The sequence below is a fragment of the Fusarium solani genome, assembly GCF_023522795.1.
Source record: "Fusarium solani strain SB1 chromosome Unknown bctg00000011, whole genome shotgun sequence".
Classification (NCBI taxonomy): domain Eukaryota; kingdom Fungi; phylum Ascomycota; class Sordariomycetes; order Hypocreales; family Nectriaceae; genus Fusarium; species Fusarium solani.
The window spans coordinates 71,191-93,079 of record NW_027072149.1 but is presented as its reverse complement, the minus strand read 5'-3'; the positions used below and the strand labels follow the sequence as shown (position 1 = coordinate 93,079).

The 21,889-nt window shown below is 49.8% G+C and overlaps 12 protein-coding genes across 12 annotated transcripts; 6 read left to right on the top strand and 6 right to left on the bottom strand.

The window, feature by feature from the left end:
- Positions 1-392: 392 nt before the first annotated feature.
- Positions 393-2,286, bottom strand: MRS44_015057 (uncharacterized protein; the record flags this gene model as incomplete). Its single annotated transcript, XM_046274426.2, has 4 exons — positions 393-1,119; positions 1,563-1,605; positions 1,754-1,928; positions 1,987-2,286. The coding sequence occupies 4 exons, from the start codon at positions 2,284-2,286 to the stop codon at positions 393-395; spliced, it is 1,245 nt and encodes a 414-aa protein (XP_046123330.2).
- A 343-nt stretch (positions 2,287-2,629) lies between these two features.
- MRS44_015056 (uncharacterized protein) lies at positions 2,630-3,417 on the top strand (the record flags this gene model as incomplete). The annotated part of the gene is made up of 3 exons (XM_046279235.2): positions 2,630-2,689; positions 2,763-3,178; positions 3,237-3,417. The coding sequence occupies 3 exons, from the start codon at positions 2,630-2,632 to the stop codon at positions 3,415-3,417; spliced, it is 657 nt and encodes a 218-aa protein (XP_046123331.2).
- A 28-nt stretch (positions 3,418-3,445) lies between these two features.
- On the top strand, positions 3,446-4,462 carry MRS44_015055 (uncharacterized protein; the record flags this gene model as incomplete). The annotated part of the gene is made up of 3 exons (XM_065619054.1): positions 3,446-3,643; positions 3,757-4,010; positions 4,087-4,462. 3 exons carry the CDS (start codon positions 3,446-3,448, stop codon positions 4,460-4,462), a joined length of 828 nt encoding a protein of 275 aa, XP_065475126.1.
- Positions 4,463-4,876: 414 nt separating this feature from the next.
- Positions 4,877-6,130, bottom strand: MRS44_015054 (uncharacterized protein; the record flags this gene model as incomplete). The annotated part of the gene is made up of 1 exon (XM_065619053.1): positions 4,877-6,130. One exon carries the CDS (start codon positions 6,128-6,130, stop codon positions 4,877-4,879), a length of 1,254 nt encoding a protein of 417 aa, XP_065475125.1.
- A 482-nt stretch (positions 6,131-6,612) lies between these two features.
- On the top strand, positions 6,613-7,791 carry MRS44_015053 (uncharacterized protein; the record flags this gene model as incomplete). Its single annotated transcript, XM_065619052.1, has 6 exons — positions 6,613-6,637; positions 6,692-6,930; positions 6,986-7,044; positions 7,111-7,367; positions 7,423-7,520; positions 7,630-7,791. 6 exons carry the CDS (start codon positions 6,613-6,615, stop codon positions 7,789-7,791), a joined length of 840 nt encoding a protein of 279 aa, XP_065475124.1.
- A 374-nt stretch (positions 7,792-8,165) lies between these two features.
- On the bottom strand, positions 8,166-8,634 carry MRS44_015052 (uncharacterized protein; the record flags this gene model as incomplete). Its single annotated transcript, XM_046279236.1, has 3 exons — positions 8,166-8,339; positions 8,392-8,441; positions 8,502-8,634. 3 exons carry the CDS (start codon positions 8,632-8,634, stop codon positions 8,166-8,168), a joined length of 357 nt encoding a protein of 118 aa, XP_046123334.1.
- A 568-nt stretch (positions 8,635-9,202) lies between these two features.
- On the top strand, positions 9,203-9,488 carry MRS44_015051 (uncharacterized protein; the record flags this gene model as incomplete). Its single annotated transcript, XM_065619051.1, has 2 exons — positions 9,203-9,356; positions 9,409-9,488. 2 exons carry the CDS (start codon positions 9,203-9,205, stop codon positions 9,486-9,488), a joined length of 234 nt encoding a protein of 77 aa, XP_065475123.1.
- Positions 9,489-9,502: 14 nt separating this feature from the next.
- Positions 9,503-11,408, top strand: MRS44_015050 (uncharacterized protein; the record flags this gene model as incomplete). Its single annotated transcript, XM_065619050.1, has 6 exons — positions 9,503-9,526; positions 9,705-9,815; positions 10,108-10,233; positions 10,282-10,439; positions 10,497-10,845; positions 10,896-11,408. The coding sequence occupies 6 exons, from the start codon at positions 9,503-9,505 to the stop codon at positions 11,406-11,408; spliced, it is 1,281 nt and encodes a 426-aa protein (XP_065475122.1).
- Positions 11,409-13,110: 1,702 nt separating this feature from the next.
- On the bottom strand, positions 13,111-14,305 carry MRS44_015049 (uncharacterized protein; the record flags this gene model as incomplete). The annotated part of the gene is made up of 4 exons (XM_065619049.1): positions 13,111-13,176; positions 13,288-13,926; positions 14,013-14,202; positions 14,253-14,305. The coding sequence occupies 4 exons, from the start codon at positions 14,303-14,305 to the stop codon at positions 13,111-13,113; spliced, it is 948 nt and encodes a 315-aa protein (XP_065475121.1).
- Positions 14,306-15,783: 1,478 nt separating this feature from the next.
- MRS44_015048 (uncharacterized protein) lies at positions 15,784-16,955 on the bottom strand (the record flags this gene model as incomplete). The annotated part of the gene is made up of 6 exons (XM_046273293.2): positions 15,784-15,836; positions 15,890-16,045; positions 16,091-16,332; positions 16,385-16,439; positions 16,491-16,613; positions 16,664-16,955. 6 exons carry the CDS (start codon positions 16,953-16,955, stop codon positions 15,784-15,786), a joined length of 921 nt encoding a protein of 306 aa, XP_046123337.1.
- A 570-nt stretch (positions 16,956-17,525) lies between these two features.
- Positions 17,526-18,225, top strand: MRS44_015047 (uncharacterized protein; the record flags this gene model as incomplete). The annotated part of the gene is made up of 3 exons (XM_065619048.1): positions 17,526-17,583; positions 18,010-18,156; positions 18,212-18,225. 3 exons carry the CDS (start codon positions 17,526-17,528, stop codon positions 18,223-18,225), a joined length of 219 nt encoding a protein of 72 aa, XP_065475120.1.
- A 1,716-nt stretch (positions 18,226-19,941) lies between these two features.
- MRS44_015046 (uncharacterized protein) lies at positions 19,942-21,773 on the bottom strand (the record flags this gene model as incomplete). Its single annotated transcript, XM_065619047.1, has 4 exons — positions 19,942-20,175; positions 20,228-20,988; positions 21,049-21,317; positions 21,382-21,773. 4 exons carry the CDS (start codon positions 21,771-21,773, stop codon positions 19,942-19,944), a joined length of 1,656 nt encoding a protein of 551 aa, XP_065475119.1.
- Positions 21,774-21,889: the final 116 nt, after the last annotated feature.

Sequence of the window (21,889 nt, the reverse complement as noted above, 5' to 3'; positions counted from 1 at the left end):
TTGGCCTAATAGAACCTAATCTGTTTCCTCAAATGCTTGGAAGATTTCACAAACAATCTCTGATACCTGAATTTGGGTCCCTCTGCCGGTAAACTTCGCCTTCAGTAAATCAACCATGCCCTGGATGAAACGGCGAGTGGCGCCTGGATCGGCGCATAATGGAACTGTTGATAAGGGTGCAGACCCATCACTTTCAGTATTGTTTCCACTCAGGTTCTTCGCAATGCCAATAGACTTTGAGTTTGCAGAGACTCACAACCGTCCACGCGCACCCAGCGAGAATCATACGCTGGATTTGGAGTACTACGCGGTGCCTGGGCTGGGGTCATGCTATCGCCGAGCCTAGGGCTCATTGGTCGGAGAGTCTCTCCTTCGCAAATGCCCCGATATGTTCATAGACAGAGCACTGCTTGATAAGCTGCCACAACTAAGAAATCCTCTGGGTGAAGGTCGTCGAGGAGTCGGATGAAGCGTATGACCTGACCAGCGTGCCAGACGGCCTTTCTCCCGGCGCGACTCCCTCTCCACTCCTGCAGAGTACCGAAATGCTGGAAGGTGATCTTCTGGCCACTGTAGCATAAGAGCTTTTCCATCTTATCAAGTGGGGTGTTGGCTCTCATAGCAGTAAGCTCGAGCAAAATGGCTGCCGTGTTCGTATGCTCCACGACGCTAATATCCCACATGGAACGGGTCTCGTCCATCAGCCGTAGAACGTGCCGGTCTTGGTTCAGCATCATCCTCGAGCCGCTTGGCAAACCCAATTCTACCCCTAACGTACCGTCCAGAGCGGCATGACGTGCGTAATCGTCATCTATCATGCTCATGGTACCGTGGAGTACAACGGTGAATGCGAGATTGCGATCCTGGCCAGGCGGGAATTCCTGGAAGATCGACGGCCGTTGAAGGCAGTCATGGAGGGTGATGGCCTTTTTAAGGCCTGGAGCAGCCTCTTTCTCGATCTGGAGCAGGTACAAGTCTCGCCACTCGACCGCATTGGACGCATCCCATAGCTCCCTCGTCGCTGGGATCGGAGCGCAAAGTTCGGTGAAAGGCAACGCCGAGGTAATGCGCTTGAGGGCGGCTTCCTGCGCGCAGTGGATGAACAAGCTATAAACGAGCCTGCGGCAAGGAATTAGTGGCTAATATCTGAGACATCTCGGCTTGGGCCGAGATCTAAGGTCGTGGGTATACGTGCCGCTTGAACGATTCTTCTTGAACCCATTTTCTCTATTTGGTGTCCAGAACTGTTAAGGGCTCCCCCGATGAAGGGGCTTCCATGTCCTCGTAGGTTTCTCTAAGAGACAACCTAGCAGTAACTTCTAGAAATATTATGCCTCGAATTGATTTCATTTCGTGTTTTAATTATCTATATTAGTTTTGCTTTCTCTGTTCTGTATTGAGAATTGGGACATGCGAACCTTTAAATCTATATCACTGTGCATAACAAACGATATCAGACACATGTTGTCTAAAGCAGTATATTAAAATCGGCTAGTTTAATATGCACATCATAGTCACATCAGATGGAGCTGAAGCTATAGAAGCTGATGATTTATAAGTACTTAAGGGTTTTACTTAAGTCTTCTATAACCGTCTTTTGGGTATCTTAAATGGGTAGTTAATAGGGGGAATTTATTAGCCATACTGAGGTAACCTAATCACTGAACTGTGCCTTTCATGTCCATATTCTCGATGCATTTCGACTGATAGAATGCTACTTAGATTGTCGAGTGAACTTTGTTGTCCTCCATACCAAATAAACCCACGTCACCTAATAGCTCAGAAGACGCCGTTGGAGTTCTTATGCTCAGATACGGGGGGAATTGGAGCCATAGAATCCCAATGCTCAGTAAAGACGCCATTATGTCGCCTGCAACACCACCCGACAAGATGAACCACTTCTTACCGAAGCGATCGGCGAGAGATCCCTAGAAGGATTCGTCAGTAAAGTAGATAGAAGTGTTTCCTTGCGTGACTTGTACTCACCCAGATCGTTTGGAGTCCGATGATAGGGAAGAGGCTCGCATTTGGAATCCAAGTCGAGATTGACTCGCGGCCTAGGGCCTTGACAGCGTAGCTGTAGGTGGTTGCAGGGCCAATGTTTGCCATTGTGCAAGTACTCCAAGCAAAATCCATGGTAATCAAGACCATGTAGATGCGGATGGACATCCTATAGGAGTCATGGAAGCTCGAAGAGTCGCTAGCGTCGTGATCCGCTGCTCCCGAGGGGTGAGTCGTGCTCGGGGCATGCTCAAGCTGAATGTCATCAGCCTTGATGTCGGTCATGTTTGGTAGTTGTGCTCAGTGGGTGGTGAGGATGGTAATGTGAGAAGAATAAAACGGGGACGACCTGGAGACTAATCTTATACAGACAAGAACCCCGGGATAGGGATCACCCATCTTTCCCCAGACTGTACCCCAGAATCTGATCAAGCCGTAGTCCGAGATGAAATCGTGGGGAACAAATCCCCATGGGGTCGAGGTTGGCTTCCGTAGCCCACGATCCGATTGGCTATCAAAGCCGACCTCTCTCCTCGTCATGACCGTCACAGGTTAATAATGTGACAGAACCCACCACCGCCGACATGATAACCCCCTATCAACGACTTGTACTGTAATATCGCTCACCATGGCTGCCAATACCCACTCCCATTCTCCTTATTACCGAAAGGCTGTGCCACCCCAACAGGTTTGTAATGCTTCCTAGCATTATCTCTCTCTCATGTTAACCAACAGGCAAACATGTCTCACCACCTCTCCAGCCAGCTCCTCCCCTCAAGCATGGAACCATTCTCCTCGAAGATGGAAAAACCCTATTCCAGACGGATGTAGCCATCCCGATGCGGGACGGTGTCTTGCTCTATGCCGACGTGTACCGTCCCGATCCCAGCCTCAGAACCAAGACCCCCACCCTGGTGCTGTTCGCGCCATTCGGAAAGCACGGGGCCGTTCCTAGAGAGAGGTTTCAGAACATGGGAGTCGATTTTGAGAAGCTGAGCCAGCATACGCATTGGGAGCTGCCTGGCCCTCTTCCTTGGTGTGGAGAATGGGGTTATTCCTTCTTGTTGGTCGACCCAAGGGGCACCTGGTGGTCCGAAGGCGATGCCTCAAACCATATCTCGCCAGAGGAAGGTAGGGATGGGTATGACATTGTTGAGTGGGCATCGCAGCAGGAATGGTAAGTCGCTAGCATGGCATGATTAATCATGGATATCACCAAGTTGACGTCGATCTAGGTCTACTGGCGACATTGGCTGGGGCGGCAGCATATCCTACTACGCAATGTCCGCATACCAGACCGCCGTGCTGAAGCCATCTCACTTGAAGGCCATCATGATCTGGGAAGGCATCTCAGACATCTACCGCGAGGTCAACGCGCCCGGCGGTATCCCCAACGTCCCCTTTCAGCACTTCTGAATGAATATGACTGGGGAACGGCCTCGGCATGACCGAAGATCATGCTGCAGCCAGCATCGAGCATCCATTGTTTGACGAGTATTGGCAATCCAAAGTGGTTGACTGGAACCTGATTAATGTCCCCGTCTTAGCGGTGACAGGATGGTCATCGCTCGGCCTCCATCTTTGTGGGACAATCGAGGCTTGGAAGCAAATGTCTTCGCCAAACAAGTACCTCATCATTCACGTAAGTCTACATTGCTCATACAACTAAGAAGTTTACCTAACTTCTCTGCAGGCCGGCCGAGAATGGTCTGAGTTTTACAAGGACGAAAACATGAACAAGCAACGCCTATTTAGGACCGCTACTTACGACACGTTGCGAACGATGTGGACAAATGGCCTAGAGTTGAGCTGGCTGTCAGGACGTCGGCCACAGAGAGCTTGCGGCGCTTGGAATCCGATTTCCCTCCCAAAGCACAACTCATCAAGTATCGACTAACGGCGGATGGCAAGCTCGTCCTTAACGACGGAAGTGCCAGCAACAGTCCTCCGAAATACGTCGCTTTCTTCGATTTCAAGATTGACCGGCGTATCGAGATTACCGGGTACTCGTCAGTCAAGCTATTCATCCAGGGGCTCTCTTTCCCCGACGTGGACTTGTTTGTCGCGTTGCCAAAAATCGACAAGGATGGTCGGACTCAAATATTACAACTCTACACAGAAGTTGGAAGCCGACGCAAGTTTTGGTTGGTTGCGCGCCTCTCACCGAGAACTTGACACGGCCAAGAGCACCCCTGAGAGGCCAGCTCACCTTCACCAGAGAGGTCTCTGGCTGCGGCCCCAGGACGTTGTTGAAGTCAACGTCGAGTTATGGCCAGGTAGCACCGTTTGGGAGGCTGTCGAAACGCTCCGCCTTGCAGTCAAAGGGACGACCTTTACCGACCAAGAAAACATGACACAGTTCAAAGGGCCGAGCCACAGTTTCGGGGATGTGAGGATCTGGACGGGTGGAGAGTATGAGAGCGAGCTACTTGTTCCAGAGGCTACGCCCTCTAAAGAATAACGAGACGGCTAGATCGGAGGTAGGAGTTTCGCCGGCTGGGGGTTAGTATGACCGAGGAATTCATGGGAACAAGTCTACGCGTCTTGATGATCAATTGCGAAGCCATACACATTCCTCTCACTTTCGGTAATCCGTACGTAGGCACTCAAATGCAGAATCTCGCCTTGTCATCACTTTCTCTCAACTTTGAGATTGACGAGAGTGTAAAGGTCAAGCAGTTCACCAGAGAAACATTTGAAGACCTGGGGGTGAAAGAGCCGAGGACACTGACATACTCGATATGCGATAAGCAGCTGATGTATCCACCTCTATTTCACGAGCTCTTCTAGTCTTGAAAATGAAATAAGATTAATTGATTGTGGGCTTCAACTGCAATGCCCCTAACAAGGGTCGTGAGGTCAATTTTCCAAGTATTCATCCCTCCCAAATGAATCCCTGCTCTTGCCCCTTTATCAAAGGCCTCAGCGCCATCCCATAGTCTCCCCCATTCGGCATTCGAAGCAGTGTATGGATATGGAATTTGGCTGGCTTCGAGTTGGCCAAGAAGACACCGGAATGGTGATCAAACTCGATAATGATAACTGGGCTCTGAATGCGATAGTAGAACGGATCTTCATCACCAAATCCCCCGATCCAACACCAATAAGTCTCATAGAAAAAGCTCTTGACTTGCTCTAGCCGGATCTGACGGGCTCGCTCTGGTAGATAAAGAAGGAACTTATCCACAATAGCTAGAACCGTGTCTTGTTGTGTGTCTGTCATCTCAGACACTAATATTCCCTCGTAGGGAACCACCCGATTATCGCGGTACGCTCCGCATAGATGTCGTTGGTCATCATGGTTCCATCGACCATGGGGCATGGCAGGGTCTTTCATAAGCTTATACACCTGTGCTCTGGCCTGTTTGTCCTTTGGCAGGTCCTGCATCAGCCGTAAACCAAGTGATTCTTCCTTATCCAAGATCCGGATCCCTTTGTAGGGTCCCTGATCGATGAGGTTGGGCTCTGCTCCGGTGAACCAAGGAGAGATAGTGATTTGAGTCTGGTGGAGGAAAACGTTCAAACAGAGGTGATGGCCGTAGAAGGAGAAGCCCCATGGTCGGATTACCGATGGCTGACCGAAAAGAACAAAGTTATACGAATGCTCATTCATGATGGCCGGCGACTCAACGAGTTCTCCCAGAAAGTGATTAACTTTCATCGCGCCCACTGCCTTGTCATACCCTTCAGGTGAGAGTGTTGCTTTGAGCACTTTGAGCACATCCTCCTCTCTCAGCTCGGCGGTGATCTCGTCAAGGCGGATGCCTTTATCGCTGAGAAGAAATTCTGGATTCGACCAGGATCGCCATTCTGGGGAGTCGATGTGATAGCAAGTCGCATTCCTCTGGCTCTCAGATAGCCCGTCGAGCACAGCATTTGCGGCTGAGGTGATAGCCTCTATCGGAACTCCTTCGTCTTGGAGTTGGTAAAGACCATCGCGGACCTTACCTGTACTGTGTCTGCTTGACCACAACTTGACCAACGAGGAGTGATAATTACCATCGTTGGTGATGCCTTTACAAGGCTCCTCGAAGAGCTTCCTCCAGTGCAGGAAGAGGCCATGAAGCCAAGGTGGCTGGCCACTGGCCTTGAATACCTGGGCATACTCGTGAGCATTTTGCTTCTGCATGGCGGTGAATCTCGGGGTGCTCAAGTCGGGGAAGATGATCCCGAAAAGCACTGCCATGAGACTGCTGGGTCTTTGTGTTACCACCCATCGCGTCGATCATGATGTTTGATGATGGCTGGTTGTGGGGACTGAAGGTTATAGTCTCTTTGCCTTGTTCCTTTCCAGGTTCAAACAGGTGATCTAAAGGGTACGATGTGAAGGCTTCTTAGGCCAGCACAGAAGTCGTACTTGAATCACCAGGTCAGTCACGCACATTTCCTCGGTTCTCGGCGCGTGGTTCCGTTCAGACCACCCGGAATGTTTGTGACAGTTTCTCCGATATGGGCAATCCGATTGGTGGTGGCCCATTCCCCCAGTCGCAAGCACTCCATGGCCTTACCAACCATCTCCCCCCCCCCCTTGGGCTATTCCGTGACGAAAGAAAGCAAAAGCGAAACCCTTCAGCTTGCCTACCCAGTCAGATTTCAACGCCATTTGCCACAATGGCCTCCCTCCCAGAATTCTCTCGTAAGTTCATATCGCCTACGTCTTGGATAGCAGGCGGATAACACTACCCGTTAGGTATTGTGCGATTTGTGCCTAAGTCTAGTCCTTCACGGGTTCTTATCGGCCAGCCGCTGCAGAAAGCCTTGGACGTTGGCGTCGCGACACGCAGGGGCGAACCTGTCTTGGTGGACATCTTCTCTGGCATCTCGATCCTGTCGCCAGGGAAAGCAACGGGTGTGATCGAAATTATTGACCGTATCCTATCACCTTTGGCTCAGGAAGAAGTTGGAACCATCAGATGCATTGGGTTGAATGTAATTTCCCAGCAGCATCAAGTCACACAAGCTACGGCATTGACCTTTGTTGCAGTACAAACAGCACGCAGCTGAAGTGCAAATGGACATCCCCTCCACCCCTACAGTCTTCCTGTGAGTATCCAACCAACCACGTGCTCCTTGCTGCATGACAGATTAACTCATACGGAATAATAACAGGAAGCCCGCTACAGCCATCGGAGACCCTTGGCCTGCTCCAACAATCCTACCCAAGCTCACGCAGCTCGATGATTGTGGCGATTACGAGTCGGAGTTGGCAGTCATCATTGGCAAGACAGCCAAGAACGTCAGCGAGGCCGAAGCTCTTGACTACATTCTGGGCTACACAGCTGCAAACGACATATCAAGCCGGACCTCTCAGCTGAACCAGTCGCAATGGTCATTCTCCAAGGGCTTCGATGGAGCATGCCCTCTAGGTACGTATACACTCTCTAAGCCAGCACAAAAACCACGGCCTAATACTGGGCGCAGGTCCCGTCGTTGTTTCCACGTCTGTGATTCCCGACATATCATCTCTTTGGCTTCGGGGGACTAAAGAACGGCAAGGTTCTTCAAGATTGTGGCATCAAGTAAGCAACAGCTATTCAACCGCCACCTACAAGGAAACTTGTCTAACATTATCTACTCGCAGCGATCTTATCTTCAGCGTTCCGAAGCTAGTTAGCTTTTCTCTCGCAGAGCACTACCCTCCCCGCTGGTACTGTCATCATTACCGGAACCCCAGCTGGAGTTGGCTTGGGTCGGACACCTAAGGAGACACTGAGACATGGGGATGAGTTTGCAGTTGAGATTTTGCCACACATTGGAACGCTCTTTAATGTCTTTGAGAATGAAGAGTAGACTAGAATAGGGTTCTATAATAGATACCAAACCAACCGCGTCCTCAAAAGGGCTCTAAGCAAGTTACCATGAGTCTTTTGCAAGTGGGTGTGTTTTCGAATCGATCAAGACCGCAAGATTTAGTCTTCTCACTGGACATTTTATCAGGGTTCCCCTGTGTTTCGAACAACACTTGTGAAAGGTATGCAACTGCAACATGTTTCCAAGTCCCAAAACACTCCACACTCCGGACAATTCACTCCTTGTCCATTCATTACAGTCGATGCTGGTAAATATTAATTTAATCGTATTCCCCCCGCCACCGTGTGTAATTACTCATGTATCCATCCGTCCAAATGATATGCCCGCTGAAAAAAAAACGCACCGCCCCTTCTTTAAGAATCTAGCAACATGGGAACCTTCTCAACCAGATATTCGACAATTGCATCGGGCCCTTTCTCAACCTGCAAGCCAGTGGGAATGGCGTGTAACTTGATGTGCGGCACTATAGACTTTGCAAGTGAATGGATCTTCCGGGCCTCTTCCTCTGTCCACATAGATGCAGAGAACTAGTTACCGTAAGTTGGATATGTGCAAGAGAGTCTGCCTCACCAAGCTTACCAGGACGTTGGGCTTGTGCTGGGTGACCTTTGGTACGACCTCATCAATACCTATCACATCATTCATTAGAACAGGTCATCGAAACAACAACAAGCCGAGGGGTTTCATACTCTCGCAGTTGTCGACGTAGGTGATGTCGTATTCATCCTTCAGTGCCTCGATCAAGCGCCCAATGAGCCGCTTCGCTCGCTCGGGAGCCGTGTTGACGGTGACGAGTCTGAAAGGTCCTTTTCTCGCCGACATTGTCACGGTTACAGCTTTTCTGTCGTCTTTGTTGGCTCCCTATAGCCTTTGATGAGGTAAAGAGAATGGGAGCTCACACTCTTAAACCTGCTTGCTGCTTGGCGATAATCTTCCAGATCAAGACAAGTAACCGTCACCAATCTGACAGCTGATCTTGCCCACAGTGCCAACAATCTGTCTCGAGGGTCAATGACAATCGCAGCATCGGAGCTGCAGGTATATGATGACTACAGTCGGGCCTCGGCAAGTCGGCGTAAGAATGCTTTAATTCCGCAACATCCCAAACGGATCACCCCAAAGCCACAGCGGTAAACTTTTACCGGGGCCAGTTAGAGTGGACAAAGTTGGCTCGGTTCAGAGTTCCCGCCAGTCCCGAGGACTAGTGACGAATCGGAAAGTGAGGCTCGGAACAAGTTCGAGCTACACAACCAATAGGACCTTTGGGCTCGGCGATCCCATCCTGTATCTAACTTACAACTTGTCTATTTCAAGGCCCCCTGGGCTCTGTCTTTCTAGTCATCCGAATGAAGTGATACCATCGTCCCGGGTACTTGTACACAGAACCGTTATGCCTGGAATTCTGAAGCACGCCGAGTTGAATGGCAACGGCCTTGGCAACGCCGGGCAAGACGGTCCAACCCAACCCGCCGAACTGCCTGTCCTCATCGTTGGTGGCGGCCCAACCGGTCTACTCTCAGCCTACATGCTCTCCAAGTTTGGAAGTGAGTACAAATTGCAAGTAGCACGCACCATCTCTAACTCTCCCCGTCACAGTCAAGTCCCTGCTCATCGAGAAATACCCTGAACGACTCGCCCGCCCCGAAAGCGCATGCCCTCTGTCCTCGAAGCCTTGAGATATGTCGCCAATATGGTCTCGACACGAATGCCATGCGTAAGCTAGGTACCCCTCGTGAAGATGCCAACCGGGTCAACTTTGTCACCAGCCTGAGCGGCGAACACATTGGGCTTCTTCCCTATGAGAGAGAATGGATGCTGGAGTATTGGAACACACTCCAGAGGTAAAAATGATTGGTATACTCAACACCAGGCATGGCTGACATGAAGAGTAGATGATCCATAATATTCCGCAACCGGCATTTGAGCAATTCGTTGCCAAAGAGCTTGAACACGACCCCAATGTCGAGATTCGAAAGAATGTTGCCTATGTCACATCTCAGCAAGTATGTAAACCAGGTTTAAAATTCATCCAATACACATAACTGACCCTGAGGCTTGAGGTTAACGACCAAGTCATCTCAATACTTGAGGAGTGTTCGACAAAGGCCCAATGGCAAGTACGCTCCAGACACGTCCTGGCCTGTGATGGAGCAAAGAGCCAAGTTCGCACGGACCTTGGAATAGAGTCAGAGGGTGAAGATGGCTGCAAGTTATATCCAGGCCCATGGTTTCATTTATGAGCTTTATATCTGACCACGGCCCCTAGATGAGACTATGATGACAATCCACTTCAAGGCCAATCTCCGGCTTGTCGTTGGTGAAAGGACTGGTATGCTTCACTGGATCACGGATCCAGCATGCTCTGGATTCATCATTGCGTATGATCTGGATGCCAACCATGTACTAATCAGCAACTTCGATGTCGGTATGGCCCCGTTGGTATTCGTGTTATAAACTAACACTACATAGTCTAAGAAGCATCCAGTCGATACCTGGTCTCAAGAACTCGCTCAGACAACTGTTGCTGCCGCAATTGGCCAAGAAATGGCGTTTGAAGTCCTGAGCTATCGACCATGGCTCCTCAGCAGAAAGGTCGCAAACCACTACAGAAAAAGGGATATTTTCTTGTACGTCTCTCCTCGATGAGGGCCTGTGTCATCAATATTTAACCATTATCCATTTAGAGTTGGTGATGCGGCCCATTCGTTTCCTCCCACCGGTGGACTGGGTCTGAACTCTGGCATTGCCGACGCACATAACCTTGCGTACAAGATTGCCGCGGTCCATCATGGCTGGTCTACCCCATCGATCCTACAGACCTACGAAGATGATAGAAGACAAATTGCGTTGGTCAACTCGGCTCAAAGCATCAAGAACGGCAAGAAGATCTTCTCATTCCTAAAGACCCTAGGAACGGCTGGCATTGATGACGTAGAGGAAGCACGAAGGAATCTCCACAAGTCAATTCACGATCCTGATAAGCAGGATATGATTGCAAGGGAAGTCGAAGGCCAGCGGGAACACTTTGATAATGTCAGTCATCGATGTGCCGTGATGAAAGAATGAGCTGACGTGGTCTACAGCTTGGGCTTCATATTGGTTATGTCTATGGGGACAAAGAGACGCCACCGCACGCGTCCAAGTTCTCTCCTAAGTTTACCCCTGGCGGTCGGTTGCCACACGCTTGGATCAAGCCACGACTCGGCGCGGCGTCATTCAAGGCTCCCCCTCTCGATGTGTCTTATGTCAAAGAGTTCCACCAAGCTGGTATCAATGCCCGTCAGTTTTCAACGCTAGACCTTGTGGAATTTGACAGCTTCACCCTGATAGTGTCATCCCATGACACCTGGGCTCCAAGATTTGCTCAGCTGCACAAGTTGACCCAGTCGCCTGGGATCAACATGCGATTGCGATCAGTTGACGAGGACTTTGATTTTGTCTTTGAGGAGCAGCGAAAGATGTACAGCGATGGCTCAGGTATTTTTCATGGCCGTGGACTCCTTGTGAGGCCTGATCAGCACCTGCTTGCTTGCGTTGACGAGAAGACAACAGCGGAGGATTTGGCGTCGCTGATTCTAGCACATCTGGGAAAGTAGCTAGTTTCTATATAGTTAGTCTGGGAATAACTATTTTGGTAACTATCAAGTTGAATAAAACTTCAAGAATGAATAAGACGTGATCCTCCAAGTGTGAGTCTGCGCATACGGTGGGGATGTGCCCTTGCCAACTCAAATCAACGGCACAATGTACCTAGGGTAGCAACGGCCCATATTGCACACTCAACGGTGAATTGCAGTATATTAAAATCAATCAGTAGTCTATCTTGTGTGTTCTTGTGTCTAGTCAATCCGACAAGCAAAAGTCATTGTATTCTTTGCTGAGTACCTGCGTGTCGAACTCAAGATCTTTGAGAAAATAATCTCTCCCAAAGCAGTACAGTAAGGTGAATAGGAATGATTTGACACATTCTTAAAAATTTACTGCCTGAATCTTATCTAGTACAAGAAATTACCTGTCTCGGCCCCTGGGCCATCTGTGGCAGACCAGGCGTTCCAATCTTCAAAGTTGAGGAAATTGTACACCAAGTTTGTGTCCACCAGGCTTGAGTACAGCTCCTCATACGTAGGTCCATCACCTTCAAGATCACCATTGCCCCCTAAATGGTCGTTGCAAGGCTGAGACCCCACCGTACCACCCGCTTGATTGCCATGAGGTCCACGCAATAAAGGCATCCTCGCCGTGTTTCTCCAAAGCCTGATGAAAAGGTTCCATATGGGATATCTTGGCCGCATTCAGAACCTCCCTCGTGATTTCAGTGCATTTGCGGGCGACGGCAAGCATCTTCATGGAGGCAAAGATTTCCAAGCTCTTATCGATGTCTCCCAGGATAACTTCGACGGGGCATGGACTTGTGTTAATTAGGATGACGTATAAAAGTGCCATGGTTGCGTCGAGAACGTATGTACAGTTATACCACCTGAGCAGTTAATCTCAAAAGAGATATTCTTCAAGAGGAGGATTGACTCACCAAGTACGGAAATATGGCCGATATAGATATGTATCCCACACAAATCCAATGGTCTCGCTAGCTGCTTGAACACAGGAGGAAACATGGTCTGACAGTGAGGGGTCCTGTTCTACAGAAGCCGATAGTAGGAACGGTCGATGTATAAGAATTTTCATATTAAGGTAGCCTAAGGTGGTCAGCTGAGCCGGGGGGGGGCGGTCCGTCTGATGCGCCCTGGGGAAATGGCTTACGGAGTCTCAGGACAACTTTTTGTTTAGTGATGAGTTCGTTCTCGCGGAGAGATGAGGCCCCCAGGTTCAGGTGGTCGGGGAGCCTGTCTTTCCAGTCTTCTAGGCTCTTTTCAAGACTTGTTGATCTATTTGACCTGACCGTCAAGGCTTCTTCTTCTTGGGCAGGGGAACTCGCATTCGCCGCCACTTCGGCCAAGATACGTGCGAAGTCAACCATGCAATTAATAAACGGCAAAAGCGGCTCAGCAGGGTTCTACAAACACTTATTAGTAATGCTAGAGAAGAAGGGGAAGCCTGAGGGAAGACTTGCAGGGGAAATCAAATGGATTGCATAGTGACTAGGAGCCAGGAGGAAGGATTGGCGCCCGGCTGCAGAACACATTTCACTGTGTCGTATGTTAGCTTTCTTCTGACCTGGCTCCAAACAGGGGTAGGATCCTCACATCTCGAAGGAGTACATTGCCCTAAAGAGAGCTTTGTGAGCAATACATGGCTTACAAGGCAGGAGGTATCATATCTCACCACCACAAACGGCTATTTTCACTCGGATTGTTGTGGGCTGTTGTTGGAAGTCCGATAGCGAAGGCAGTCCTTAAGGCCATACCACTATACATGTAGCAGCTATGGGGCTTTAGAGCATTCTGACAAAATACAGACTGAAAAAAGAGCTGTCAGCTAACAATACGAGGGTATTTTCTTGGGCGACATTTGACAAACCATGAGAAAGAGTGTTTGAGTAGTTTCGATGGAGCTTGACTCAAAAACATCGCCCAGTAAGGTCCTGGCCCTCTCAAAGTATAGCCGAGCGACACGGATGGGGGCGTACAAGGGGGTACTATTGCCGAAAGTATGATTACTGCAAGCTTCCTCCAGAAATTTGGTCGTACGGTCCCATGTAAGTGACGATGTGCCACCAGCCGTTATCGCGCCGATAGCAAGAACAATGTTAAGTAGAGCAAGAAATCTCTGCTTCCGCCGCTGTCCTTGATTCGGGGTGGGGGTAGAGTTGTCTTGGCCTTGATTTTGCCACACCTCCTTCTCACTTCGAGCGAGAAAAGAGGCATGATCAAGGATTGGGTGGACGCAGTGCAAGTTGTCGAAATAAAGTCTGACGCATTCCCGTTGAATCTCAATCTCTATGCCGGAAAGCGGCTCGTCATTGTGGGTAGTTGATCTGGCAGCCGAGGAAGGCTCGAAGGCTGGCTGAGGCGGAGAACGGGTATCTGGTCCGTCCAAGCTGGCATCCTGTGTATCAGGCAGCGTATAATCTGAGCTGTGCAATAGATTGACGACCGAGCTGCTGTCTGTGCCAGCACCAACAGCAGCAGCCTGGAACTGCTGGGGCTGCGGTCGGGCCTGAGCATGAGATCGGAGCCGAGAGAGGAAGTAAAAAATGTCCCGCTCGGTCCATAAAACTCGGAACCTCCAGTGTGCTGGTTGACGGTGCCAAGGCCACCCGCCGTAGGAGACGCCGATCGCTCGGCAGAAGAGCCAGGATTATCCGCACTGGGCGCTGCTGCCTCGGCGGCTTCAGATACAGGGCCATCGTCAAGACTGACAGGGGATGTCGGACCAAGGTCGGGTCTTCCGGCAATTCCGGTCAGAGGCGTGTTGCGTGGCTCAACGGCCTCGCTAAGTCTTGTCAAGTCATTGTAAACCTTTGCATACTACCGCATACTTACCTGACGCTCGAATTAGGTCCAGGGTTCTCTCGGCTGCTCTGGGGAGTGCCCATCTTTGTACGAGCACCTAAATGAGTGTTCTGCAAGTCCGGGGTAAGCTGGTTGAGCCCAGCAATGACTAAGTACTACTGCTACTTACTAACACAGTTTGAGCAAGGAAGCCCTCCATCACACTTAAACCAACATAAAGTTAGTGTCGGATAGTCCTTATATGAGTGTTAAAGAGCGAACCTTGACTTTCCGGGTTCTACAGGTGTCGCAGGCTACAGCGGCTCGAGGACGTCGCTTGCGTTTCAAGGTTCCGCTTCCCGTCTCTCGCGCCTGAGATTGGGTAATTAAGGAAGATGGCGAAGGCATCGCTAAACCACGGCAATGATAATGAAAGAATCTTGATTTTAGAAGCGAGGTTGGAGATGATATGGACGGTGTCACGTGGCTTGCTAAGTCCTAAGTGCGGGGTTAGACCTAGTATTATATGATAATATACTCTATTTAGTTAGAGTAGACAGAAAAATTCCCTTCAAGGCATTCTATTATCTGCTGTCAATACCACATATCCCCTAGAGATCTCTTTAATCTTGCTCGAAGCCTCTATCTTGCCTGAATCTCCAAGTCAACTCTTTGGGGCCAATGCCCTTCCAAGGATCAAGGAGGCCGTGCTTTCATTTCAGGCGCTCAGCAGCAGGAAATCAATGCTGAATCTGCTTGTTGTTGCCGGAATGAACGCCGACAGTCCTCGGCTACGCACTGAGCTTCTTGGTTTCCTCAAAGAGGAGCGTTATGAGGACAGCCTCTTCCTACTACGGCATGGGACGTGACAGGACAAAGGGGATTTTCGGGCTCTCGACTAGGCGCTCGAACACCAGCTGCTTCACATTCTCCCTGAATTCCGAGCAACAAGCGAGGCCGCATCTAGAGCTTTGGGCAAAACTCTGCCCAATCTGCCAGAGGAGCTTCAAGTGCAACGGTTCTCGCTCTTTCAAGGATGGGCACTCAACATACTGTTCTCTCTGAACTCCTGATTCTTGCTGCGCGGAGCCGCTTGCAAAAGCTGAGGGGTGTCCTTGTTGGTTGCGGAGCGCGGGTAGACCACATGGAAGAGTGCTGAACATTGCTCTGCAACAGAAAGATTTTGGCATCCTGGACGGCCTTTTCGCTACAGAGTGTCCTGGCGATCCCATCCTCAGATTACATCATGGTTATCAATTCCAACTGCCAGATCCCTTGTGTTCTCGGTTATTGTGGATGACGATGTCGCTAGGGCTGGCCTGGTGACCAGTGATGTAAAGAAATAACACTCTGATTAAAAATAATGCCATTACTATAGTTGATGGATCAGAATATCTGACCCGTGTCCGTCAGGATAAAACAAACTTGAGCTATTGACATCAGCAGCTGACTAGTTAAATCAGCCACTGGATTGTGACTTGTTCATTGTTCAAGACAGGTCAAGCGCCAACGACACCAACCCAGGTACTCAAGCTTGACAGTAGGGGCGCCAATGGCCGCGACTGCCCGTCGCCGATGGGAATCAGAGGGTGTCCTTGAACTCAGCGTATAACTGAGGTAGGAACGTCGCTAGGTCTGTGGTGCGTTAGATTTTGCTAGAATCACTCTGAACGAGTTCGGGAACTTACGAGACATCTCAACTGCGCAATGAACGCCGAGCTGGTGGGGCTGATCCTCGGTAAAATGCTCCAGGAAGAATCGAGATCGCAACTCGCGTCGCCCATCCTCCTTGCGGCGGATCTGATGCATCAGATAGGAGTTGCCAGTGACGTTGGTAACGTGTTCTGAAGATATTAGGCAAATACACAAAAGTTACCCAGAAGACTCACCGTTGGTGATGCGTCCGACAACAATAGTCTCAATGCCTTGAGACGCGAAGGCGCTCGTGTTGAATCCGACGGATTCGGGGTCAACAAAATTGACTGTTAGTTTGACGGCAAAATTGCCAATAAACTCGTCAATGAAAGAGTAGGATCCGATATAGCGTTCTGGAAGGGTCTTATTGTTCCAGTCAGCGGCATTGGGGTAGCGCCAGGCGTATTGATGAGCGAGTGGGTGCCACAATTTATATCTATAAACGCATCAGACCACGATCAAATTGGAAGATGACCAGGAGGACATACCTCTGAGGGTCAATTAAGTGCCAGCCAAACCACCAATCATACATATCTCCCGTCACTAATGAAAAAGTGAGTGCCACGCTGGTTCATAATCGACTTGATAACATACCATCGTCCATGTCGGTACGGATTGCCAACATTACCGTTCCATCATCACCCACAGCCCAGCCATTCTCTAACTGCAAATATCCAGGTCGAGTCAAGTAATCAGCGGCTTCCTGTGGAGTGTAGGCTATGTGACAAGTCAGTAGAAACAAACATACGATCTGCTAGATGACTCACCTAATTCACTAGCATAGGGGCTTTCAGTGATCCCTTTTTGCACTTCGTCTGAAATTCGCTTCATGACAGGGTTCCAGTACTTAGAAAACGGCCGCGACCAGTCGTCACCTTCGTAGCCAAGATAGTACAGCGACGCATTCGATTGGTAGGGTGCCACGTTGACCGATGTCGAGTTTTTTGACAAGGTGTTGAGTGGGATAGACGAATAATGTTTTCCGCTCGGAGGGCTAGATTCCACTTGGCCTAGGCCACAAGATGCGAGGGCGAGAAATTGGGTAAGCTGAAGCTTCATCTTGCAAATGGTAGAAGTTGTAACAGCAAGAACAAAGCGAGTGATGGTTTGATGCGATATTAGAACACCAGAAGAGAGGAAGCAGGCTTAAATAGCCGGATTAGTTGACACACGCGCCAAAGAAGGCCAGCATGGATGTAGGCTTCGCTCAGGACCAAACAAGGATTAATTCTATTCGTATAGCTACCATCATAAAGCTCGGAACTGAGTCTTGAGCACGAGGAAGGATCTAGATGAGCAAGTCATGACCGTGGCCCATGACTCAGCGGCGAATTGAAACTGGCATAGCGTTATGGCCCCACTAAACGCTCTGAACCGCTTATAGAACCATGTGCTCAGGCACCTGCCGAGTTGAGTGGGAAATCCGACGAGGGCCTAGTTGCCGAACCAACCAATCGGAACAGCAGATTCGGAATCTTGTGTTTTCGGAGCTGCCGAAGAGAACCATGCTTACACAGGGCTAAGACCAGTGGCCGAATGTAAAGTACCTAGACAAGAGAACCAACGAATCCAACTGCAGGGCTCAATGACACCGTTCCCACCGTGATTCCCAAGCTACCGCTTAATAATATGGCCCTCACATCAAAATTCACTCACACGTGCCCGGCCTGGAGAGAGACGCAAGTTGGTAAGTAAACCATGTCTAGGACTAGTACGATTCGTGTCAAAGTCTGACCCCTCACGCATTTTGATTGGTCAAGCGATCGAGCAAGATCTTGGTGTTGGTACTGCTGTGCACAGAGGCGAGGGTATAAGCGTGAGCGTCTTCTCTGGGACTTCCGTCGTGTCGCCTGGGAAGACTCAGGGCACGTTGAGATTGTCCATAGGATCCTCTGCCCTTTGACTCAGAACGAGGTTAGGACGATTCGATGTGTTGGATTGAACGTGAGTCAGGCTAGAGGGATGAGAGGACCCCAGATTGGATCGTTAACCCTACACCAGTACAAACAACATGCAGCTGAAGTCAACATGAGCATACCTTTATCTCCTACCATCTTCATGTAAGTGATCCATATTCTATTTCACCATACGAGATACTAACAAACACTGTCAGGAAACCGTCAACCTCGCTCGGATCCCTGGCCTGCTCCCACTGTTCTTCCTAAGCTTACTCAGTTAGATGACTGTGGTGACTACGAGTCGGAACTGGCACTAGTCTTTGGAAAGGCGGCCAAGAATGTTGACGAAGCTGAGGCACTGGGTATGTGTTAGGATACACTGCCGCAAATGATGTGTCATAGTAATCTCATTTTTAGCATTCCCAAGCTGATCAGCTTCCTCTCCCGAAGCTCCACGCTACCCGCGGGGACGGGTATCATCGCAGGGATACCTGCTCGGGTCGGCGTAAAAAGAAGTCCAAATGAGATGTTAAAGCATGGCGATGAGTTTGCGGTAGAGGTTTTGCCCTACATAGGAACTTTGATCAATGTGTTTGAGAATGAGGAGTGAGGTATGCGAGCCTCGATGGTCAACTACCTTAGTAAGAGATATCAGCGAGACAAAATAGTTTTTGTTGAGATTGCGTGTGGTTTTTTAAACACTCTTTCTAGAAACCCTTATTTCTTGCAACTCTGCGAAACACACTTCAGCGTGATATTTAATTTTCACGTTTGTCTGTCTGCGACCACGGCATCGAACTTCTTGAAACGAGATTCTACTGGCCAGGTAATCAAGAGGCTGCATTTACCAAGTATTCCGACTCCTGATAGACGTCACCGGCGTCTTAGCTCCATCACTATCAGAAACCTATCTCCTGAGCCTTGACTTGCCATCAATGAGATACATTCAAGGATCCAGCAAAGGCGGAACTTCCTCCATCTATTCAACGATCGCATCTGGCCCTCGCTCAACTTGTAACCCTGTGAGTATCGCATGCAACTTGATGTCTGGCACGATCGACTTTGCGAGTGAGTGAATATCTTGAGCCTCTTTAGCCGTCCACATCGACGCAGAGAACTTATGAGTCAGACTTGCATAATTGCGGATTTGCACTTTTGGCATGAAAAGGTAGCTCACCAAGACGTTTGGCGTGTGTTCGGATACTTTGGGCACAACTTCGTCAATGCCTAAAGTTTCATTAGCATTGTAGTCCCGTCGACAGCTAACAGTGGTTCACTTGCTTCGACAATTATCCAGGTGAATTATTTCGTATTCGCCCTCGAGCGCCTCAATCATCCGCCCAATGAGCAGTTTGGCGCGCTCGGGAGCCGTGTTAACTGTAACGAGCCTGAAGGGCCCTCTCCTGGTCGATACCGGCGACATTTCCAGTTCAGCTCAGATGATATTTGCGCACTTGAATTTGTACAGGATGGACTTGGAGGGGTGTGAAGAACCATTTTATTCATTGATTAACCCTAGTCCTGGCGAGTGGGGCTTGTCATCGGTCTATCTTCCGACGCTCGGGTTGGGGGGATCATGCCCCAGGACAGGAATTCGGGAATCCCGAGACAAATCGGAAAGGGGACCCATCTTCAAAGTTGTTGGGGAGATCGGTGATGAGACTGGAGTGAGGTAAAGGGGAATAGCTCTCGTGATGCACTAGCACAAAGGTGTCATACGTTATTGCCGAAGCAGCATCTGTTTGAAGGAGTTGAAAGGATGTGAGATGTAGATAGACGCAGAAGTCGAGGCTGGACGATTATGTGTTCACGTCTTAATTATGTTCTGTGAAATTGTGGCCGATATACTCTTTGAGAAGTATCGTAACCATTAACAAGTGTGTTTATGTCGCTGGGCCACGCGGTTTTGACGAAAATCCCACACAGGAGACATCGGCCACCCACATAATTGTGCATCTAGATTTCAAGGCCATATCACGCCAAGATACTCACACAAACTTGAATAGAGGTTATGGCAGGCTGACTGGAGACTGGCCTTGAGGGCAATCAAACACAATGATCAATATCAGTTCTTACTTAAACAACTCAAAAGTCAGGCCATGAATACAAAGGACTGGAGCGTTAGGCAATGGTACCAACAACCTCGTTTAGTTGAGCCCATGCTTTCCAATCATGTCCTTTTCCTGGATCCATATGCGAAGCCTTTTGCCGTGCAGATATAGACCAATAGTACTCAAATGAACAACGACGTTGATGCTTGCTATGACCATAAACACTGTCAGCATCCCATTGGCCGTGATCCAGTCATTGATGACCCAGGTCCAGATCCAGGCCAGTAATGACTTCAGGGACGCCACAGTGACCATCAATTCAACTGATAACTGTCAAAGTTGTCAGTAGACTCAAAACAAGGGGTTGCCTGGTGATACCTACTTCCTTGTGGCAGTCCAACGCATAGCTCATCGACAGCGAGACACCCACCTGGCCACCGGCTGTCAAAACCCCAAAGCCAACAACGGGCCCAATCCAATGCGTGTGATAATGATGTGTCAGACCCGCCATGAGCGCTCCAAGGAAAGTAAGAAGTGTCCCGATGACCAATGCCGGCAGCCGCATCTCAGGTTCTCGAATACCGCCATTCCTGCGAGTGGAATAATTGGCGATCGAGTCCGAAACTGAGCCACAGAGCCACGAGCCGACGAGCGAACCCACGAAGGGTGACAAGAATACAAGACCTTGGGATTGAGCGTCGAAGCCATATGGCTCTGCAAAAAGCTGCGCAACCGTCGCACCTAGGATGACATTCCATCCAAGTGATAGGCCATAGACTAGACATGCCCATAACACGGTGGGATAGGCGAGCAGGACGAACGGACGAAGGAATACCTTGCGAAAGCTGACATCGAGGTCTGGTTTTGGCCAGAGTGACAGTTCCTCCAAGAAGCTGCGCTTGGGGGTAACCGTCGCTTCGCTCTCGGGCTGTCTCTTGCCCATGTGAGCGTCTTCAATCCTTTGAACGGAAGCCTTGTCCACGTCTTCCTCGGCTTTAGGACTTTGCAGCATGGACGCCATGGGTTGAGTACGTCGATACTTTGTTTCGGGCATGAGGAAAAACATCAAGACGCAACTGACGCAAATGAACATGGACACAATATAGAACGCCCATGCCATGCCGAGACGTTGGATGATAATAGCTGAGAACTTTGCAGCACACGGGTCAGCAGGTACAGAAAACACTCGAGTAGTCGACCTACATACCAGAGGACCAAGTTCGTTGCCTCCTAGGATTGACAGCCCATAAAATGAAACTTTCTCACCGCGATCGTGAAGAAAGAACATGTCTGTTATAGTCGTGGGCACTATGGATTCGATTGGGGCTTCAAACAGGCCGAGAAATGCACGCCCTGTGACGAAGGGTGCATATGAGGCATCAGACGCCAGGCCCAGCCAGACACAGGCTATGCCCATGAGGACGTTAGAGGCCATGTAAACTGGTCGTCGTCCTAGTTTGATTGCCAGCGGCCTGAGGAAGGGGAAGAGGAAGAGAGTTAGAATCACTGAGCCACTTGATATGGGCCATAACATACATCCAGAATATATTCCCTACGCCTTGGCAGATGAGCGTGGCCCCATTTGCATATGTGAGTCTCTGCAGCGATTCATTGAACGTCTCTCCAAGAGATATCATGCCCGCAGCCATGATGGGACCGGTCACGCTTCCCATAAACGCATAGCCCACAGCGTTGAGGAACGTGCCCCATTTCTTGAGTTTCGACCATCTCAAAGGATCGTTCGGATCTGTGAGGGATGGCTGCGGCACGAGCACAATGCGGCTGCCGTCCCGGTTTTGGATGAACTGCAGCCCATGGCCCGGGGCGCACGGCTCGCCGCTGTCGAAAAGGAGTTCGGTGCCAGGTGCACGGGGGTAGTTTGCTAGGGTGATCTCGTTGTCGAGATCGGAGCTCTCAGGAATTTGCATGGCTTAAAGGTAAAATGCGGACTTTTGATACGATGGGGTCTCAGACAAGGGCTTGTAGGATAAAGAAGAATGGAAACTGAACTGGGCCGCCCCCTTATACCCACATCTCGGATCCC